Below are 18367 nucleotides of genomic sequence, written 5' to 3'. Positions count from 1 at the left end.
ATAATACAATACCAGTAACTGGAAGAAATTCCCCTGACTTCACAAAGGAAAGCAAGAAAGTCGATGAATTCTACTCTTTTTTTTTTTTTTTTTTCCTGTTAAGCAACCTCCCACTTTTGAGATTTACAGTTATTTTTCTTGCAGTGTAGCTGTCTACTATTTAAATAATTGAAAAGGCATGCTCTGCAAACGCATTTTATAATTCACTCATGAAGATAAGTGAGGATCTCCCACTTTGACAGTCATCATAGTTAACCACAAATGGAAATTTTCTGAATAGCTCTGGTATTTTGGAAGTTGAGAAATGGTCATTCTTGGTCTTGGTTGAAACCCTTCCCCTTGTGATACCTGACACTTAACGTGTCAGCAGCAGCATGCATGAGCTGCTACAGGCACGTCAGGCCCACAGGTCATAATGGAGGGATAATTTAACAGCTGGAACACCATATTAGAGGCCATGTAAGGAAACAGACCATGCTTCACATTGGTCTTGGCAGCAAGTGTCCATGGAACAGAACTTTCAGAGACTTCTTGGTGCCATGGTGGATAATTAGAGTTCATTTTTGTGTCAGTATGTCAGACTTTGCATTGTCGTTGTGTCGGGGGGTGACAGGTAATCAGATGTCTTGGAGAGGCTTTGGCTAGCTGATGACTTCACTTTTCTAAGGGGCATTTCACTGCTTGATGATTGCCTGCTTCTGTCAAGAAGCACTATTAAAGCAGTATTAAAAAGCCTCATTGGAAGATGTGTGCAAAGGTTGTGTGGGTCACAGGTAGCTAGCAAGTCCCCAGTGTGGGCATTGTGCAGCTTAGTCTAGGACTGCAGTATTTTGGTTTTGTACTTGCCCGAGGTGTCCAAAGCAGCGTGCAGGCTTAAAAGTGCCCTCAGGGATCTCAAACACCATTTTCTATTGAGGAGGAAATAGCATGTTTTAAATGCAGTTCTCAAAAGTAGTGGCTGTGCTGACTACCAGCAGAAAGCTGCCATGGTATGTATGTACCTTCACCTACAGAGTCCTCCGCTTCTCAGGGCTGATCGGCTATTTTATGAGGAGCTGGAAAAGCCCAGCAAATGTACAGGTTGAACTTACAATGTCACTCTACTAGTTAAACGACAAGCAAAACATAGCTTTTCTCATCCTGCCTTTTCTCCGGTTCTGCTTCTGGGTGGCATTTAATCCTTACATTGTCATCTGTTAGCCTGTTAGGCACAGGAGGCTGGCACCTACAGACAGCACCTGAATATTCAGCTGGCTTGAGCCCTGGTCTGGTGCAACTGTAATGGGCTGCCCTGAGGCTTCACAGTATTTGCAGCGTACAAGGCACATAGGGACCAGCTCCTTCTTACAACATCTGCCATAGCCAGCAGGCAAAATTTGAAGCAAAGGTGTTGCTCTAACTTCTTTCTGGAAGACAAAGAGATTTGCAAAACTAGACATAAACTCAGTGTGTCCCCCACTGATTGCTGTCAAATGCAAACATATGGGAATTTTGCCATGGAGTAATTTTGTGTAAATGTGTCCCATTGTCACCATGTCACCAAGCCTTGAGGTTTTAAGAGCCTTCAAAAGTAATATCCAAGATTTCTTTTCTAGGAGCAGGGTCCTGATCAGATTAGTAGGTAGTATGCAAGTGGTTGTCTGGGAAGTATGTTAATGCTAGAATTGTTTACAGTAATCTGGTTACTCCTATTTTACAAAGTAACTTTACAAAACAGGTGGAGACTTGTTGGAAATTCTTTCAATATGTCTATTAAACAATTGAACTTGATTGCTAAGGGAAATGCCATCACAGAGCAGAAGCAGCAAGGTATTGGCCTGACAGGCAAATACACAAATGTCCAGTGCAATCATGGGAAAGTGCTTTGTTGGTGTGTCATCAGATTTCAGTTTCCTTTAATTTGACTACCCCATGTATCTATAGAGTATCATTGCAGCAGTACATCTGCAAACTGGGCTAGCCAGGCATCTTAAGGCACCTTTTCAGGTTTGTCACTGGGGTTTCATGGCTGTCAGCCCTGAAAGTAACTGATTCAGTGACACATGAAGTATGAAAGTTCTAGATTCGACAACAGAAAAGTTTGCGTTGCTAGTAGTATCATTGCAGTGCATTAAGCTCAGTTCAGCACAAGTGGCTAAAACCAGAGAAGCTAGGGAAATACCCAAGGTCACTGTTCACACTAAACTCTGTGTTTATAGCAGCAAGCTGCATTTTATCTCATGACCTTGAAGTGAGCTCTGGTACGCCACTCTGTGAGTGGCAATGCAAATGCAGTAGCTTGAGTCTATGCCTGTTGCACTTGTGTCTTTTTTAGACACAGTCACTGTCTCTGCATGAAATCCATGAAATGATTAATAGTGATGCTTTGCCTTTTAGGTGAGTTGTGTTGAGAGGATGTGAAATAATGAGGGAATGGAAATGAGCTAATAATGAGGGGAAAAAAAAAATATATATATCTCCCTGAAACAGTTTAGTAATACAGTATACGGGTGTTTTTTCCTTTCCCCCAGGGTGAGGCATTTTAGTGTGCAGGCAGTTATGTTTCTGAGTGCCTACCAACTTAATGTAGTGAGACAAAGACAAGGATTTTCTAGAGCATGGCTTATCTCAGGCTATGAATACATAGCCTGTATTCATCCTAAAGTAGATTTAAAAATCTGGCAAAGGAGAGAGTAATGACCATGTAACTGTAGCTGTCTTGTTAAAAATCTTATACATCATCGGACAGATTTTTTGAACAACAAGGTAGTAGAAAAATAGAGTAAACTTACAAATACCTCTTTTTCTGGAGCTTGATTCAATCACAGTAGGTTGGAAATCGTGTTTCTGGGACCAACAGTGTATCACCTTTTATTTAGCTTTAAATCCATAACTTAGATTGAGGCTGTAGCAGGTTTTGTCTAGAATAAGTTCTCCTAGCAAAAGCCCTCTCAGCTGGGCATGTAGAACCCTGTCTATTAAAAAATCCCTCTCTTTTACATCTCCTTTTATTAAAAACACCAAATATTCCCTTAAGTAAAGTTTTTTTACATACATGATCATGCCAAGCACGTCCCTAAAAATTTTTACTCAGTGCTGTGAAAATTATCTAATAGTCAAATGATCCTCTCTGGAAATGGGAGATCTGTGATGAAACTGATAGACAGGTTATTGATTTCCAGTAGGTCTGTATTACCCATGTTGAGTCTTTGCTGAACAAACACTCCTGGAGATGTGCAAAAAACTGAGTTTGAAAATGTGCAGGCAGAATACTCAGTTCCTGTAAATCACACATTTCCTGACAGGGTGGGGCAGATGGCAATTAAACACACTTTCTCCCAAGTTGTGTTAAATAGTGAAGATTGATCTATTTAATAATTTAAGAATTAAATAGTAACATTATAAAAAAAAGAAAGCATAAGGAGAAAGTCATTCCATCATACGGCAATTTGACAGCATTAGAAGCTCATAGTGAAAGGGGGAAATAAATGTGTTGAGAAGTAGAGGAATATATGCATTCCTAGCTCAGTAGGTTCTGTGTACATCAGGCTTTGTACAGCAATGTTGGGGATATTTATAGGTGCATGCATAGGTGGCATGTTCAACCTTTTATTACATGTGGCAGCACTAAGCTTTCAGTTGGTTTAATTGACTATTGAGACTTCCCTAGGAGAGCACTGTCTGGTGAACAGAATTTTCAACCAGCTGACTACCTTTCATTTTTTTGGTCCTGGCACAGCTTAAGCTCTTCCATTCATGTATTATTACCAGATCTGGATCGCTATGCTTGCATCTTGCCCAGTGTCATTTAGCACATCTGTAAATGCTGTGGTTTGCTGAATGACAAGTCGCACTGTTTTCTTTCAGTTCCGCCTGGTGGTAAAGACAGCATTGAAGCTGCTGCTGGTGTTTGTGGAGTACACAGAAACCAACGCACCACTTTTGATCCAGGCAGTATCTACCGTTGATGAAAAGAGAGGTGAGTAGCCTTATCTGAGGGGTGCAAAATCCCAGCACCACTGAGATCAGGGTGGCATTTCCATCACTGATTTTCAGTGGTTCTAGATTTGCTGTCATGAGGCCTGCTTTGTGTGCCATACCCTTCATTTCTTGAGCAAAAGCATATTTTATGTATTCATGCAATTTAAGATTGTTTTGAGGAAAGCATTTTAGTGGGAAAGCGATGAGTGAAAAGCTGAGGAACTTCAACTGTCTTCCCGGGCAACACAGTCATTTTTCCTTCCCTGCACCCATGCACAAAGTAAGCCTCTTTGCATCTTCCAACTTTGGAGGCTCCTTTGGACCAGGCTGTCTTTCCACTTCCTTCTGAGAAGCAGCACTCTGATTTAGAAGAGAAAATGATATCTAATCAGTGTAATCCCTTTGAAGAAAAATACGAGGTCAGGAATAGTACAGGCTTTATAGTAAAAGCAAAACCATCTGTTGTTACGTTAAAATAAAGCCCTTGAGCAGATATTATACTAAAAAATCTGTTGCCCTTCAGGCTCATGAAAAATACTTGAATATGTATACTGTATTTTTTACAAATAAATAGAACAAAAATGGTTATTTCTTGTTCTTCCCACAAAGCCATTGCTAAGCTCCCAGGGCATTGTCTTTTGATGCAAAACATTCCTTTGCCTCAAGGAGACTTTTTGAGGTTGGGAGGGCCATTGTTGTGGTCTCAAACACATGGAGGTTGAAAGCAAGATCCCCTCTGTGGAGTAACTGCCTCCATGCTGAACTTGTCTGAGTGACTTGATATACTTAAAGTGAAACAAAAATCATTGGGAGATGGGGAGAAAGGTGGTGCCAGAAATAGGAGAAAGTAGCCAGATTTTGCTTTGAGCTAGCAGAATGAGTGTGTGGAAAAAACAAAAAAACCCCAAAATTTCTCTTATGGCAGGGGAGCAGGCAGGGGCAATTCAGACGCAGTATAACACTTCAAATGCTGGACTCTTCGGGTTGGCTGTCTGTTTTGAATTAAAACCAATAAACCTTACAATGCCATAAGCAGAAGTGTAATTACAATATTACTGTAATTCTGAGCCCTATGAATTATTTTTACAGCCATTCTTAGCCTTTCCTCAGCTCTCTGAACTCACTGGTATTCTCAACATGTTCAAATTGTCATCTGTTCACATGCTAGTAAACCTCCTTAAAGAAAAAAGAGGAAGAAAGGAGGACCTTAAACACAATACCATGTGCTCTATATTCCTGTCTCTATCTGTAGAACAGCCTTAAGCAAACGTTTACATGCCTCAAAGAAATAAGAAAACTTAAGTAACAATGTGAAAAATGTGATGTATTTACTTAGATGGATATGTGTTAGGAGCATGAGGAGAGGGTTTATGGGAATTCTAATACCTGTGGGTTGGTGGATAGTCTCATAAACTCTTTGCAAATAACTTAGCCCCAAATATCCAGTTTTCCTTTCTTTCTTTCTTGTTTTAATATTAATGAGTTGCACTTAGGTACAAAAGAGATTTTTCCCCCTTGTTTTATATTTAGGTCCTTTTTTAGGTCATCAAAGTCATACAATCATAGAATTGTTTAGATTGGAAAAGACCTTTGAGATCATCAGGTCCAACCATTAACCCAGGACTACGAAGTCCACCACTAAACCATGTCCGTAAGCACCGCATCGTTTTTCAAACACCTCCAGGGATGGTGATTCCACTGCCTCCCTGGGCAGCCTGTTCCCATGCTTCACCACCCTTTCAGTGAAGAATTATTTCCTAATAATCAGTCTAAACTTCCTCTGGAGTAACCTAAGGCTGTTTCCTCTTCTCCTGTCACTTGCTATCTGGGAGAAGAGACTGACACCCACCTTACTACAACCTCCTTTCAGGTACTTGTAGAGAGCAATAAGATCCCCCCGCTGCCTCTCTTTCTGCAGACTAAACCACCCCAGTTCCCTCAGCTGCTCCTCATAAGACTTGTGCTCCAAACTCTTCACCAGCCTTGTTGCCTTTCTCTAGACACAATCCAGCACCTCTACATCCCTCTTGAAGTTGTCCTGCTGGCCACACTGTTGTGATACAAGCCAGGGTGCTGTTGGCTGCCTTGGCCCCCTGGGCACACTGCTGGCCCATGTTCAGCCAGCCATCAGCCAGCACCCCCAGGTCCTTTCCCACCAGGCAGCTTTGCAGCCGCTCTTCCCCAGGCCTGTAGCGCTGCGTGGGGTGGTTGTGCCCCAGGTGCAGGACCCAGCACTGAGCCTTGTTGAACCTAATGGGTTCAACCTGTCCAGATCCCTCTGCAGAGCCTTCCTGCCCTCCAGCAGATCAACTCTCCCCCTGAACTTAGTGTCATCTGCAAACTTACAGAGGATGTACTCAATCCCCTTTTCCAGATTGTTGATAAAGATATTAAACAGGACTGGCCCCAACACTGAGCCCTGGGGAACACCACTTCTAACTGGCTGCAAACTGGACGTTGCTCCATTTACTACCTACCATTCCTTGGGCCCAGCCATCCAGCCGTTTTTTTTACCCAGTGTAGAGTACCCCCATCCAAGCCACAAGCAGTCAGTTTCTCCAGGAGAATGGTATGGACAACAGTGTCAAAAGCTTTATTAAAGCCCTTTACTTTTAGCTGTGGATGTGCTATGTTTTAATTTATCTACTGAAATTAGTGGGTTATAACTGAGGGGTACCTGCCTTTAATGACTGAATTAACAGTACAGAAATAATACAAAGGGAGAAAAATCAATGTGCCTTTTCTTGAAATGTTGTCATTAATCTTGCAGTATATAATTAAGTTTAGCACTGCTTTGAAAAAAAAGTCAAATGTTTCATGTACATACAAGGTGATGAGACATGACAGACTTTCTCAATATGCATACCACACATGATTAACATATAGAACCCCATATTAACTCAGCCTGGATTCAAAGCAATCCAATCTGTGGTTCCTATGTGAAAATGCATGCATATGCAAACTGAAGCGCAGAAATCCACAAAATGCTGGCTTTACTCTCAGATATAAGCAGACTATAAATGAATAACTGCATGACCCTCATCATATAGGAAGTTGCTCCTACTTATACTTCCACGTAGCTCCCCCTTCCCCCTGCCTTTTCTTGTTTCAGAGCCCCAGAAAATTTGATCTCTTTTTGTTTAAGCATACCAGGACTGTGCAGGCTCTGGAAAGGGATGCTGGCATTGCACTCTGCTGGCTGGGGCTGCTTTATCATGAGCAAGCATTTTTTAGGACAGAGATTAAAGCCCTGTGACTGACTGGACGTTGTCACATACTATTAGTGAATTGTTTCTACTATCTGACTTGTTATGTTGTTTGTAAATGGCCCCGCATTATGATTTCTCTGCTTTCTGTGCCATTTTACACATAGCTAGATACCCACTAAGTCAGCGGCCATACTGTAGGTATAATGGAAGGCTGTATGTTCACTGATATTTAAATAGTCAGGAGTACAAGCTGTTGAGACCTTTCCAAAAGTATTACTGTCTTTCCATCCGATGGCTACTATAGACGTGCACTCTGCCATAGGATGGAAAGGCAGTAATACTTTTGGAAAGGCCTCAACAGCTTGTACTCCTAACTGTTTAAATTGGTGGCAGTCCTCATGTATGGTTCTGGCCTGAAGCAAAGGTTTTCATGCTTCATATATACTGTGCATGTCCTGCGTAGTTGTGACATCAAGATTTCGTGTAAGACATTAATGACAGCATTAAATTAAATATGTAAAAATATTTTAAGGGGGAGCTGAGAAAAGGCTGAGACTTAAAACATTGGGCAACGTTATTGAATAAATAGATGGCCCTGATTTACTATAGGCTCAATTGTTGCAACCCCACAGTTCTCCACCTCTTTATGCACTATGTGTGACTACTTGGAGTGTTGTAAGTAGCATCACGGTTGAGGCTCCAGCCTTCCTGTCAGAGTAGCCATGATAATGAGCTGTGACGAGTGAGAAGCTTGTGAAAGGCAGCTGAGCAGTTCTTATTTTACCCATTAGAAGGCAGGAGAACACACACAAAACTCAACGTCTGCTCTTTTACTTCAGTGAACATGTTTCATCACTCCCATCAATTTTGCCACAAGTCCTGCATGGAAGTCACAGCCTTATGGGAACATCCTAGTCTGCTCCCAGACGAATCACTGGGATACTACATCATCATCCCTTTACATCATCATTCTTCTGCATTGCAATCAGGTGGAGGAGACAAAGAATTCTCACAAAGTAAACCTTTTTGAGAATTGGCAAGTGTAAATGATTACACTTACTCTTTCTAAAAATAGACTAGGTAATATACAAATATTAAATGCATTTATTTTATTTTTACTAGAAATACATATGCATTGCCAAACCTAGATTTGAGTTTAAGTTTTTCAGGATTTGTTATATTCTGACCATTACACAGAAAATGAAAGCTGTAGATTTTACTTTTGCATAATAGTCTCCTCAAAGGTTCCTCTCCATCTTTAAATGGAGAGCTTTTAATATTCTCCACAATACAAATAGTCTTTTAAAGGAAAAGGGAAAATACACATTATCTTTTTCATAGCTTTTGTATGAGTGTCATTGTTTTACTACAGCAGCCAATGAGTTTAGAAAAGTCAACATTTTTTTAGTATATGATTTTACCAGGTATCTTTCACAAAATTTTTTCTATGCAGCTTGAAAGGAGAACTTGAATTGGTTTCTATCATGTTATCATTACAAAGATATTGCCTTGAAAATTATTTTTTTATGTAGACTCCAGCCTGTGGTCTCATCCTTAAGCGGTGACAATCCAGGAACAATATATTTGGAAATCCAAGCTCAAGGCATGAGAGTGGATGAAAGCACACACCTGCTCTAGATCTGCCTATATCCCATGCTGTTCGGATCATAGGTTGGACACTGTAGGCTCTCATTATATATTAGCAAGGAATATAGTAATGCACTAAGTCAACGGTGCGACTTCCACACCAGAATTGCCTTGTCCCCAGGTGGGAAGGTGCCCTTATGGCTATTTCCACATTTAACCCTTGGCTGTTCATCTTGAGATCATGAGGAAAATAGCATTTGAAAAGAAAGGTTTAATCTGGTTCAAATTGGAGTAGCTCTATCAGTCATTGACAGTAGTGCCTCCTCCTGATATTAGTCAGGGAATAGATGGAGAATCTCAAATTTAAGGCTAGATTTTGGAAATTGCTTACGTTTAGTAGCAGCACCTTATTTAAAGCTTTTGAAAGATGGATGAGCTATTACAGGGCTGCCTTACTAGTAAGGGTGTCTGATTAACAATTTTAAAAAATTATATTCTGAAATAAAGAAGCAGCAGGGGTAGAAAAAAATCATACATCATCCTTTCAAGAAAACAGAATAGTGATCATGAAATATTCTTTTATGATAATGTTGAAGTAATTGAGACATTCAGGAAAAAAATTAAACACCAGGATGCTGTCTTTAAAAAACAGAACAGGATTCTTCCAGTAAGAATAAAACCTGCCTGCAAAATAATGAATGACTCTCACTGAATAATGAAATGGATTAAAGAATTAATTTTCTGTGTTGTTGTTAACTCACTTTTTTCCAAATGCCATTGTTATAAGTCAGACTTGCATAGTTTCCCCATTTTCTTTCTCTTTCTTATTTTCTTCCATTTGTATTTTTCACTGGAAACCACAGCAAGACATTTTTGTACTAAGGATATCATTCCTGCTGATCATATATCATTTGTGAGCCGAGCGAATTTGTTCCACATGTCTTTTGAACATGTACTGCACAAAATGTCTGGTGATGCAGAGAATATAGTAAGGAGGGTCTAATGCCTTTTCATTACAGCCATGTATTTGAATTAGTATTTAATTAATAATGCACATAAATACACCTGGAGAGCTAAGGCTGAACACCTACCCACCTTGCCCCACCCCTTTGATTTTGCTTCGTATAAGGAGGCTCTGATTTATTATTCAGTAGTAAAGATCAGAGACTGTCTCAAAAAGAGGGGGAGAGAAACCAGGAGAAACACTGCTGTTTTCTGTGCATTCATTAATAGACAGGCTTTTCCACACCGTGGACTGCCATTGCCTTGAAAATGGACATCCTTGCTTAGCAGAGATTTTAATTCGGTGTAGCAGGATATATATATAATATCAGCAGGCATAAACAAGGGCTGTTATCACTGTGACAGAAATGCAGAGTCTCTGATCAGTCAGCAACAGGTGGCTATGATGAAATATTTGCATTTTACTGCCTCATTATACTCAAACTATCATCATCCCTACAGTGTCTAGGGGATGTGGGCTGGTGGAATGCTCTGCATGTTTTCCTTCATGAAATTCAGCGGCTCTTGGAGTAATACTTGTGTAGTTGAATTGAGTATCTCTAAGTTAGGGTTAGCTTTTTGCTTTGTCCTTCTCACCTTTAACTTTACTCCAAACAAAACACTGAATTATAGCCTTTCACTATTGAGTTTGGTTTCCTAGATAAAATAGTTACATGGGGGTTTTCTTTAGTAAATGCAACTATCTGCCTTTTAGTCAAATTAAGTAAAATGGTTTTACAAGGTACCTTCCACACAGGAGCTTATCTTGAGTCTGACTGACATTGCCTGTCTGACATTTTTGGCATGGTAACTCACTAAGCCACTTGGTTTTGGGCATTGAAGAACAATGCAACTGCAAATCAATATGCAAATCAAGCAAATACATCATAACTAGAAGCACAAATTTTGACCTTACTTAGTGGACAAACGAGAGAAACATATCTAAAGTTCTGTAGAGGGGATTCTTATTAAAATAATTTTAATAGGAATCACAGCACAAATCTTTTCCCCTCATTGGTCATTTCCTTTATCCAAGACACACAGCCTGTAATTTTAGAAAACAGTGTTCCTCTGCCACACTGTTTTGTTAGCAGGACTTACCTTAATGCAGCATAACTCAGTAATAGCACTAGGAACGTGAACAACAGGTGCACTGAAAGTGTAGCGTATAGGATTTTATTGAAGATTTTTCTAGGCCTGTATGAATCTGTGGTAGGTGGGCTAAAATTCCTCCCCCCTGATTTTTAGATGTTGGTGTCAATCACACTGGGCTAACAGAGCTTCCTTCATCACCAAGGGAGAGAAATTGGTACCTTTGGGGAAAGTCCATCTGGCATATTTTAGACCCCTGCATTAAGATGTACTGTAGCTTTCACTGTCTGCATTGACTTTACTTTCTGTGAAGCAGGAAAGACTGTAGAGGAAGCTGCATTTTTCCAGCTTGATCTTCCACCTGGCCATATATTCCAACTTGTGCTGCTTTTTGGATAAATGTTGATGCTATAGCTTTTGGGTTTGATCACTGTCACCAATGATTTCTGCTTTTCCTCTAGGAGCCAAGCCGTGGTCCAACATCATGGAGATCCTAGAGGAGAAGGATGGCGTTGATACTGAACTACTGGTTTATGCAATGACCTTGGTTAACAAGGTTTGTTTACTTTGCTAGCATAACTGATGGAGATAATGTTAGTATTTTCAATTGCATAATGATCTTCCCTGTTGGGAATATATGACAAAGGAGACGTGTCCCAGAAAAGTTGCAGGAAAAGCTGCACAAGTTGCAGGATCAATCAGCACACTTGTTACTTGTGCTGCCGTCACTCAGAGGCAGCAGCTGGGAGTGGAATTACTGGTTTTCTAGTTGCTGTATGGATGTGTTATGACATGGCTCTTCTCCCGACATGGACAATGCAGTGCAAAACAAAATTCAATGAACTAACTCAGTATATTATCGAAGGGGAGAAAGAAAGCAAGTGCTGGCAAAAAGATCACATGCTCACAAAGGCTTGCATTGTGCACAATTTTCTAGTTTAGATAATTTAATGAGGTTTTTTACTGCAAACCAAATATGATGAATTTAACAGGTCTGAGTGCTCATAAAAGTGTTTCTGCTTTAAAAAAAAAAAAAAAGAGGTTACATTTTTTCTTCTTTCTTTACATTTTCTGGTGTCATGTATTATAAGTATAGTTTTGCAGTAAAATCAAATGTTTTCCCAAGTACTTGTGCTATGAGGAGGTAGAAAGTGAAAGGCCCGTAGAAGTTAGAAATTCTTAAGTGTAAGTTCTTCAAAAATTAACATCTGGTCCTAAACAAGTCCTAGGGTGACTAAAATTAAAAATGGATATTTTTTAAGAGCACAGAAGCTCAACCCTACTACTAGCAAATCAAAATAGCTGTGTGTTTTATGCTTAAACTGCATAGGCAAGAGTATTACAGACTACTATTATTGTTCATTATATTCATTTAAAGATCCTGAGTTTATTAGTAGAGATCATAAATCAAGCTGCCAGCTTATTGTGCTCATGGCTACATGGCTGGGGCTGTGGTTTGCTTTGGTAGTTTTTTCAATAAAATGATTTCTTAATAGCAGATATTGTCCAGCAAAGATGCCCGAGAGGGAAAAACCCCTCCTGGCAATGTCACTGACGTTACTGTACTTAGTCACCCTTTCTACTGCTTACATGGTAGTAAGGACCCTCTTGAATTCAAAAGACCACCTTATCTCACTGACGTACTCTTTCTGAAAGGCATCACCAGCTTTATATGCTTCTGTCTGTAGGTGCTGTTAAAGCCCAGGTGACTAGTTTTTAACATTTTGTTTTACACCTTGTTGTTTTGCATACCGGTTCCTCTTTCTGAGATAATTCTCTTCATTATCCACACAGTTGTAAGCTACTTGGTGTTTGACTTCTTCCAAAATTTTGTTCTCTGTTGACTTTTATTATCCTATAGTTGATTCCTTTCATCTGAGCTTTTCACTACATTTAAAGCTATTTTGGGGAGGAGGCAGTTTTTTAAAAGCACACAAAAAGAAAAAGCATCTCGCAGTCAAAGGAGCAAGGCAGTTATGAAGATCAAGGAAGACAGGAATCCCACAATGCCACACTTATAATTATGATCTGGCTTATGGACGGCCTTATGATGTTTTTAATGGGATTTTTTTCATGATTATAGAGAAAACAGCAAGCAGCATGTCACAGTTGTAATTTTTCCCCCCGGCAGAGAATACAAAGAAGGCTTAGATGGTTTCAGCTTCTCTAAGCAAGGAAATGTCAGTGTTCAGTGTAGTCAGAGTCCTTATGAGGGATTTGCCTTGAGGAAGCATACTTCTACTCCTTTTCCTTTCTCCATGTACATGTTTATGGACTGTTTTCTTTCCTGCTCAAGAGCAGAAAACACCTGGCCAGACATAAGTATTGCTCTAATCTTTTTATCCTCTTCCTATCTTTTGTTGATGCTTAACCAATTTACTTATGCTAAAATTTAACCCTCTTAATTTGGGGAGATTTAGACATTAATGAATCTCTTACATGAGACTGATCCCAACGCAGATACTCTTCTGGTTATGTGTAGTTCCAGTATAACCTTTGCTTATCATCCTTTTGTTAGCTCCTGTGATCTGTTAGATCTTATTGTAATCTCTGCTTCCTTCATTTTTATTACTAAAGTCTGGATAGATTAAAGCCCTTGTGTCTATTTTCTATTAAAAAAAACAACAGAACAAACTGCTTAACAAATGCAGAAAGAAAAGTTGGTGTTGCGTTCAATTCACTTTCTGCTATAAAATCTCTTCATTATTAAGATTATGCTAGAAGCTTTGTAGTTGTAAGATTACTGTTGATTTTCTTTTTACCTGTATTTGATAGTTTTTTTCTCTTATATCATACAATACGTTTTAAAGAAGTATAGATAAAATAATTGCAAGGTACCTAAAGATTAATATGTTTAAATGTAGTTGGATTAATCACTGAACATTGGCAGGTCCAGTATAAGACCAGAATTTAAGCACCAACTTCCAGGCCAGTGGTCACTAGTGGGATTTTAAGAGTACCACCCACCAACAGTCCATCAGCTGTAGTTGAAAAAATGCTGTTTCAGGCCAGTGTGGTGTTACTACAGCAGCTGGCACATCAATTTTCAGTGACCTGCTTTAAGAACATCACAACTGCCACACTGGAGCAATCATCATCTCTTGTCCCATGTCTGATGTTGGTGGCACCAGATGATTTAGAAGTTATGTTTCCTGAGAAACAAGTGCACAAGAGAGGCTTCTTCCTATCCCAAAGCAACAGAAAATTTGGTTAATGCCCTTAGGCATATTTATTTACCATATAGCTCTTTTTACCAAAGCATGTAAGATTTAGCTGATGTCTATCGATCTAGTGCATGAGCCCTCTAGTAAAGCCCAGTCTGCTGGATGTTTAGTAACCCCGAGCTGTACTCTTGTATTATGCACACCAAATGGGCTTTCTGTTGTCTCTATCCTCTCTGCACCACTGCTTTATCTTGTGATCACTTTGTAAATGACAAAAGGCACTACACTTATTAATTATTTTTACTAGCTAGTATCATCCAGGGCTATGCGTTTCTAGTACTGCAAATAAAGAGCCGTTCAGTTGGAAGCCAGGCATACCCTAGCCCTAATTTATGTCAGCTTTTGTTCAGAAACATAACTGAGGATATGTAGTGATAAGAATATTGTACTATTAGCAGTTGAGTATGTTGTCTGATAAGTTTTATCATCTAGGAAAACATTTGGCTGTTACACTCCCCTAAACACCACCACCACCCCTTTTTATTTTCCTTTTTTTTTTTTCCTTTCCCCCCCCCCCTTTTTTTTCTGTAACCCTGATACAGCTTCATTAGTTTTCTCGCCTTTCTTTCTGTTGGGACTGTTACACCACTGTTAGTGGTAGGTGAAATGTATTATTTAGGCTTTGGTAAAAATGTAAGGAGATATATCATGGGCAAAACTCTTAGCTGGGGTTTTGGTTTTAATTTAGTTCACTATCCCAAAAACAGCCACTTGACAAGGAAGAACTCAAAGCTACGCAGGTTTTCCTGCAAGGGCTTGGAAAAGCAACTTGGACAAATCACACAATAAACAGATAAAAATCTGAATTCAGGGATGTTTCCTCAACGCAAAACTGCATAGAGGCATAGGAATGAGTCTTGGTATTCATAGTCATGCTTCCTTTGTACACCTCAGTTTGGAAGAGTCTCAGGTTTGAAATCCCAGTTTTGGTCTAAGCAAGCAAGACCGTAACAAAATCCATCAAGCAAACAAGAGTATGGTTTAAACATGCTTCTTCAAGTGGCTAAATTTTAATTATTTAGAGACATTTTCATTTTGTAAGGTTCATTCCGTCTTCAAAGCAGGAGGAACTATTTGGAATTTGTATGTATATTTTGATATTGGAGTATCTTTTTGACCTTAACCAGGTACTCAGGAAGAAGCAAGGAACTTGGAAGGACCTGCTCAATTTACGGCCTGTACTCTGTTGTTTGCAGCTTTTGTTTCCTTGATAAAGTCACCAGGAAAATGGGGGCCCACCCCTGTATTGTAATACCGCAAGCCAGAATTAATCAGTCATGCAAGCACTTCATGTCCCTTGTGTTTAGTTACTACAGAAATCTTTCTCCTGTGCTAGACTGAACTGACCTTGTTGTGACACCAGTGGTGCCCTTTTACATCCCATTTTATAATGGTAGAAATTGAATTTGATATGCATTAGGCTCTGAAAATGGATCTGTGGGCTTAATGACAAACTGTGCAAGGGGAAAATATTGATTTCCATATCTGGGAGTTGAATTGCTCAATTCTGGCCAGAAGCATGCAGTGAAAATCGGATTTCCACTGCTGCATGATTTTAAATTATATTAACCAACTAAATCCTGGTGAGAAAAGCAGGGTTGCCAATAAATGCTACCTTATGCTACTGTTTTGCCTGCCTACAGTCTGCCTTACCTCCAATTTTCAAAAAGCTATACTTGAAGGTCAGTGATCTACATACCAACATAAAGACCATTTCCTGATATTTGAAGAAGTGATCAGAAAATCTGTGCAGAAGATCTGACTTTTTGTCCACCCCTTTGCACAGAAGACATCACATCTTACTATCCATGAATACGCTCAGGTTAGTGTAGTTACTGTCTACTTCTCTTATAAGCAAGAGGAAATCTGATAGGTCAAACTTTTTCTGTTAGAGTATATCCATGTCCATGTTAAAGCTCCATTGAATTTACAGTGTGATAGCTTCAGTTGCTGAATACTCAGATTTTTACTCAATGCTAAGTGGCAAGTTTAGGAAGGAAGAAAATGTACTATTTTCAGTGCTGTTTAGGAAAATCAGTTTCATGGTCAAGAAGGCCACCAGCACCCTGGCTTGATTCAGAAACAGTGTGGCCAGCAGGACCAGGGCAGTGATTGCCCCCCATACTCAGCGCTGGTGAGGCCGCACCTCAAATCCTGTGTTCAGTTTTGGGCCCCTCACTGCAGGAGGGACGCAGAGGTGCTGGAGTGTGTCCAGAGATGGGCAATGGAGCTGGTGAAGGGTGTTGAGCACGAGTCTGATGAGGAGCAGCTGAGGGAACTGGGGTGGTTTAGTCTGCAGAAAGAGGCACCTCAGGAGGCACCTTGTCACCCTCTACAAGTACCTGAAAGGAGGTTGTAGTAAGGTGGGTGTCAGTCTCTTCTCCCAGATAGCAAGTGACAGGAGAAAAGGAAACAGCCTTAGGTTACTCCAGGGGAAATTTAGACTGATTATTAGGAAATAATTCTTCACTGAAAAGGTGGTGAAGCATGGGAACAGGCTGCCCAGGGAGGCAGTGGGATCACCATCCCTGGAGGTGTTTAAAGAAAGGATAGGTGTGATGCTTTGGGACATGGTTTAGTGATGGCATTGGCAGTCCTGCGTTAATGGTTGGACTTGATGACCTCAAAGGTCTTTTCCAATTGAAATGATTCTGTGGTTCTGTGATTTCTATGGTCTTCAGTGGATTTTACACAGAGGCTTAAGTACGCTCCCGGACAGAGACAAATGCTTAATTAGAACCTGAAAGTATAGACCTGAAAGTATAATCCTAACACTTCATTAGTGTTTGTCCTAAGCATTCCTGTTGCGGTGGACCTCAGCAAACATAAGTTAATAGTTCTGTAATGTTAAAGAAAATGTTTTTGTGTTGTGTTTAGTTAAAAAAATCAAAACAAAACATTAAAAAATACCTTGGTGATGCACATATTCCAGTGCCTCATTTCACAGGAAAGAGGTGCTCTAACAGGGCAGGATATGTCAGCTGTCTATTCCTCTCTCTTGTTAGTCACGTAATTCAGACCAGGTTTTGTGAATATAAAGCCTTGGTGTACCAAGGCAGCCCAGAGTGGCTGGTCTTTTCTCTACTCTGCTGCTCAGAGCCACTTTGGAAAAGCCAGGCACCAGAAAACCAGTATTCTCAGAGGGCAATTTATCCCATCCCAGGCATGAGAAGATGAAACTCTTTCTGTAGAGGGCCTGGTATTTGCGTGTGCTGTCTCTATCTCTTGCACTTTCCCTTCTCTACTGGGAGTATAGGTAAGTTATTTAGTTCATTAAATAGGAGAGAAGAAACTACTTCTCTGGTGAGGTAATCCAGAATAACTGTGCTGCTTCCAGTCTGAACTCATGACTTTTGCAGAAACAGCTCTGTATAGACTGATCATTGTGATGAGGTATATGTTGCTCTGCAAGTAGGTTGCACACTATGTTCAGTAGTTTCTGCTCAACATGCACAGAACTACACTAATTTTTCTCCATCATCCATAAGGAGCAGTAAAAAATTAGCAGAAGATGAGTAAAAATCAGTGGCAAACTAGAATAGTAGTGTCTTCTGTTGCTTTTGTAAATATCTGCAGGACTTTGGTGGATGAAGTTCACTTGTGCTCTGAACAAAGCTGTCCAACGCCCATGTACTCTTCCTGCGTATCACTCAGCAGTAAAGTTGTGAGTGGTTTGAATCAATCCCTCTTGTTACATGCACTGCAGTGGTATACTGCGGTAATACATGGTATACTGCAGAAGACCACCTTTCTCTTCTCTGTTCTCTGACTTCACCACTAAATTGGGAAGTGACTGTGGTAAAGAAAGTGCTCTCTCTTGAACATAGAGCAGGTGCCATAGAAGGCTCTGAACTCAAACAGTTCATTTTAATATTGGCATATTATTAGTGTTCTTTGTTTTCTAGTGTGCAAAATCTTCTCTCTAGTGTCACTGGCAACAACTTACTCCGTAATCAGAAAAAGTAACTCTTTTAACATTTTGTGGGGCTTAAGGAGTCAGTGAACCTTTAATAAGACTTTCCAAGTTGAAAGGGACGAAGGGAGGAGAAGTGTCAGTATCTCTGTAATATAAAACAATTTTTGCACTGGGAGGATGACCTCTGCTGCAGGTGTGGAGGACAGTAGGCACATGGTGCAGCCTGTTTCCTGCTGTCCTGACATCACACAGCTGTGCATTAGACTTTTTCTTCTTAAGGTCAAACTTGCAGGAATCAGTAGGAAATCAGCCTCACTGTTTTTAACTAGACCATTTTTTTCTCTCTTTGCTTTTTCCCCTGTGTTTGATGCTTTAAC

General features: G+C 40.1%; 1 protein-coding gene across 4 annotated transcripts in view; it reads left to right on the top strand.

Annotated features, from left to right (window-relative positions):
* Positions 1 to 18367, top strand: part of FHOD3 (formin homology 2 domain containing 3) — a 417034-nt gene that overhangs the window by 276125 nt on the left and 122542 nt on the right. For all 4 annotated transcript variants that reach the window (XM_056332746.1, XM_056332744.1, XM_056332745.1 and 1 more), the window contains exons 7-8: positions 3847 to 3958; positions 11312 to 11406. In XM_056332746.1, coding sequence (XP_056188721.1) covers positions 3847 to 3958; positions 11312 to 11406 — 207 coding nt within the window. The remainder of the gene's footprint in view (positions 1 to 3846; positions 3959 to 11311; positions 11407 to 18367) is intronic.

Source organism: Falco biarmicus, chromosome 3 (assembly GCF_023638135.1).
Source record: "Falco biarmicus isolate bFalBia1 chromosome 3, bFalBia1.pri, whole genome shotgun sequence".
Lineage (NCBI taxonomy): Eukaryota > Metazoa > Chordata > Aves > Falconiformes > Falconidae > Falco > Falco biarmicus.
This window is presented reverse-complemented; position numbering and strand designations above follow the sequence as displayed.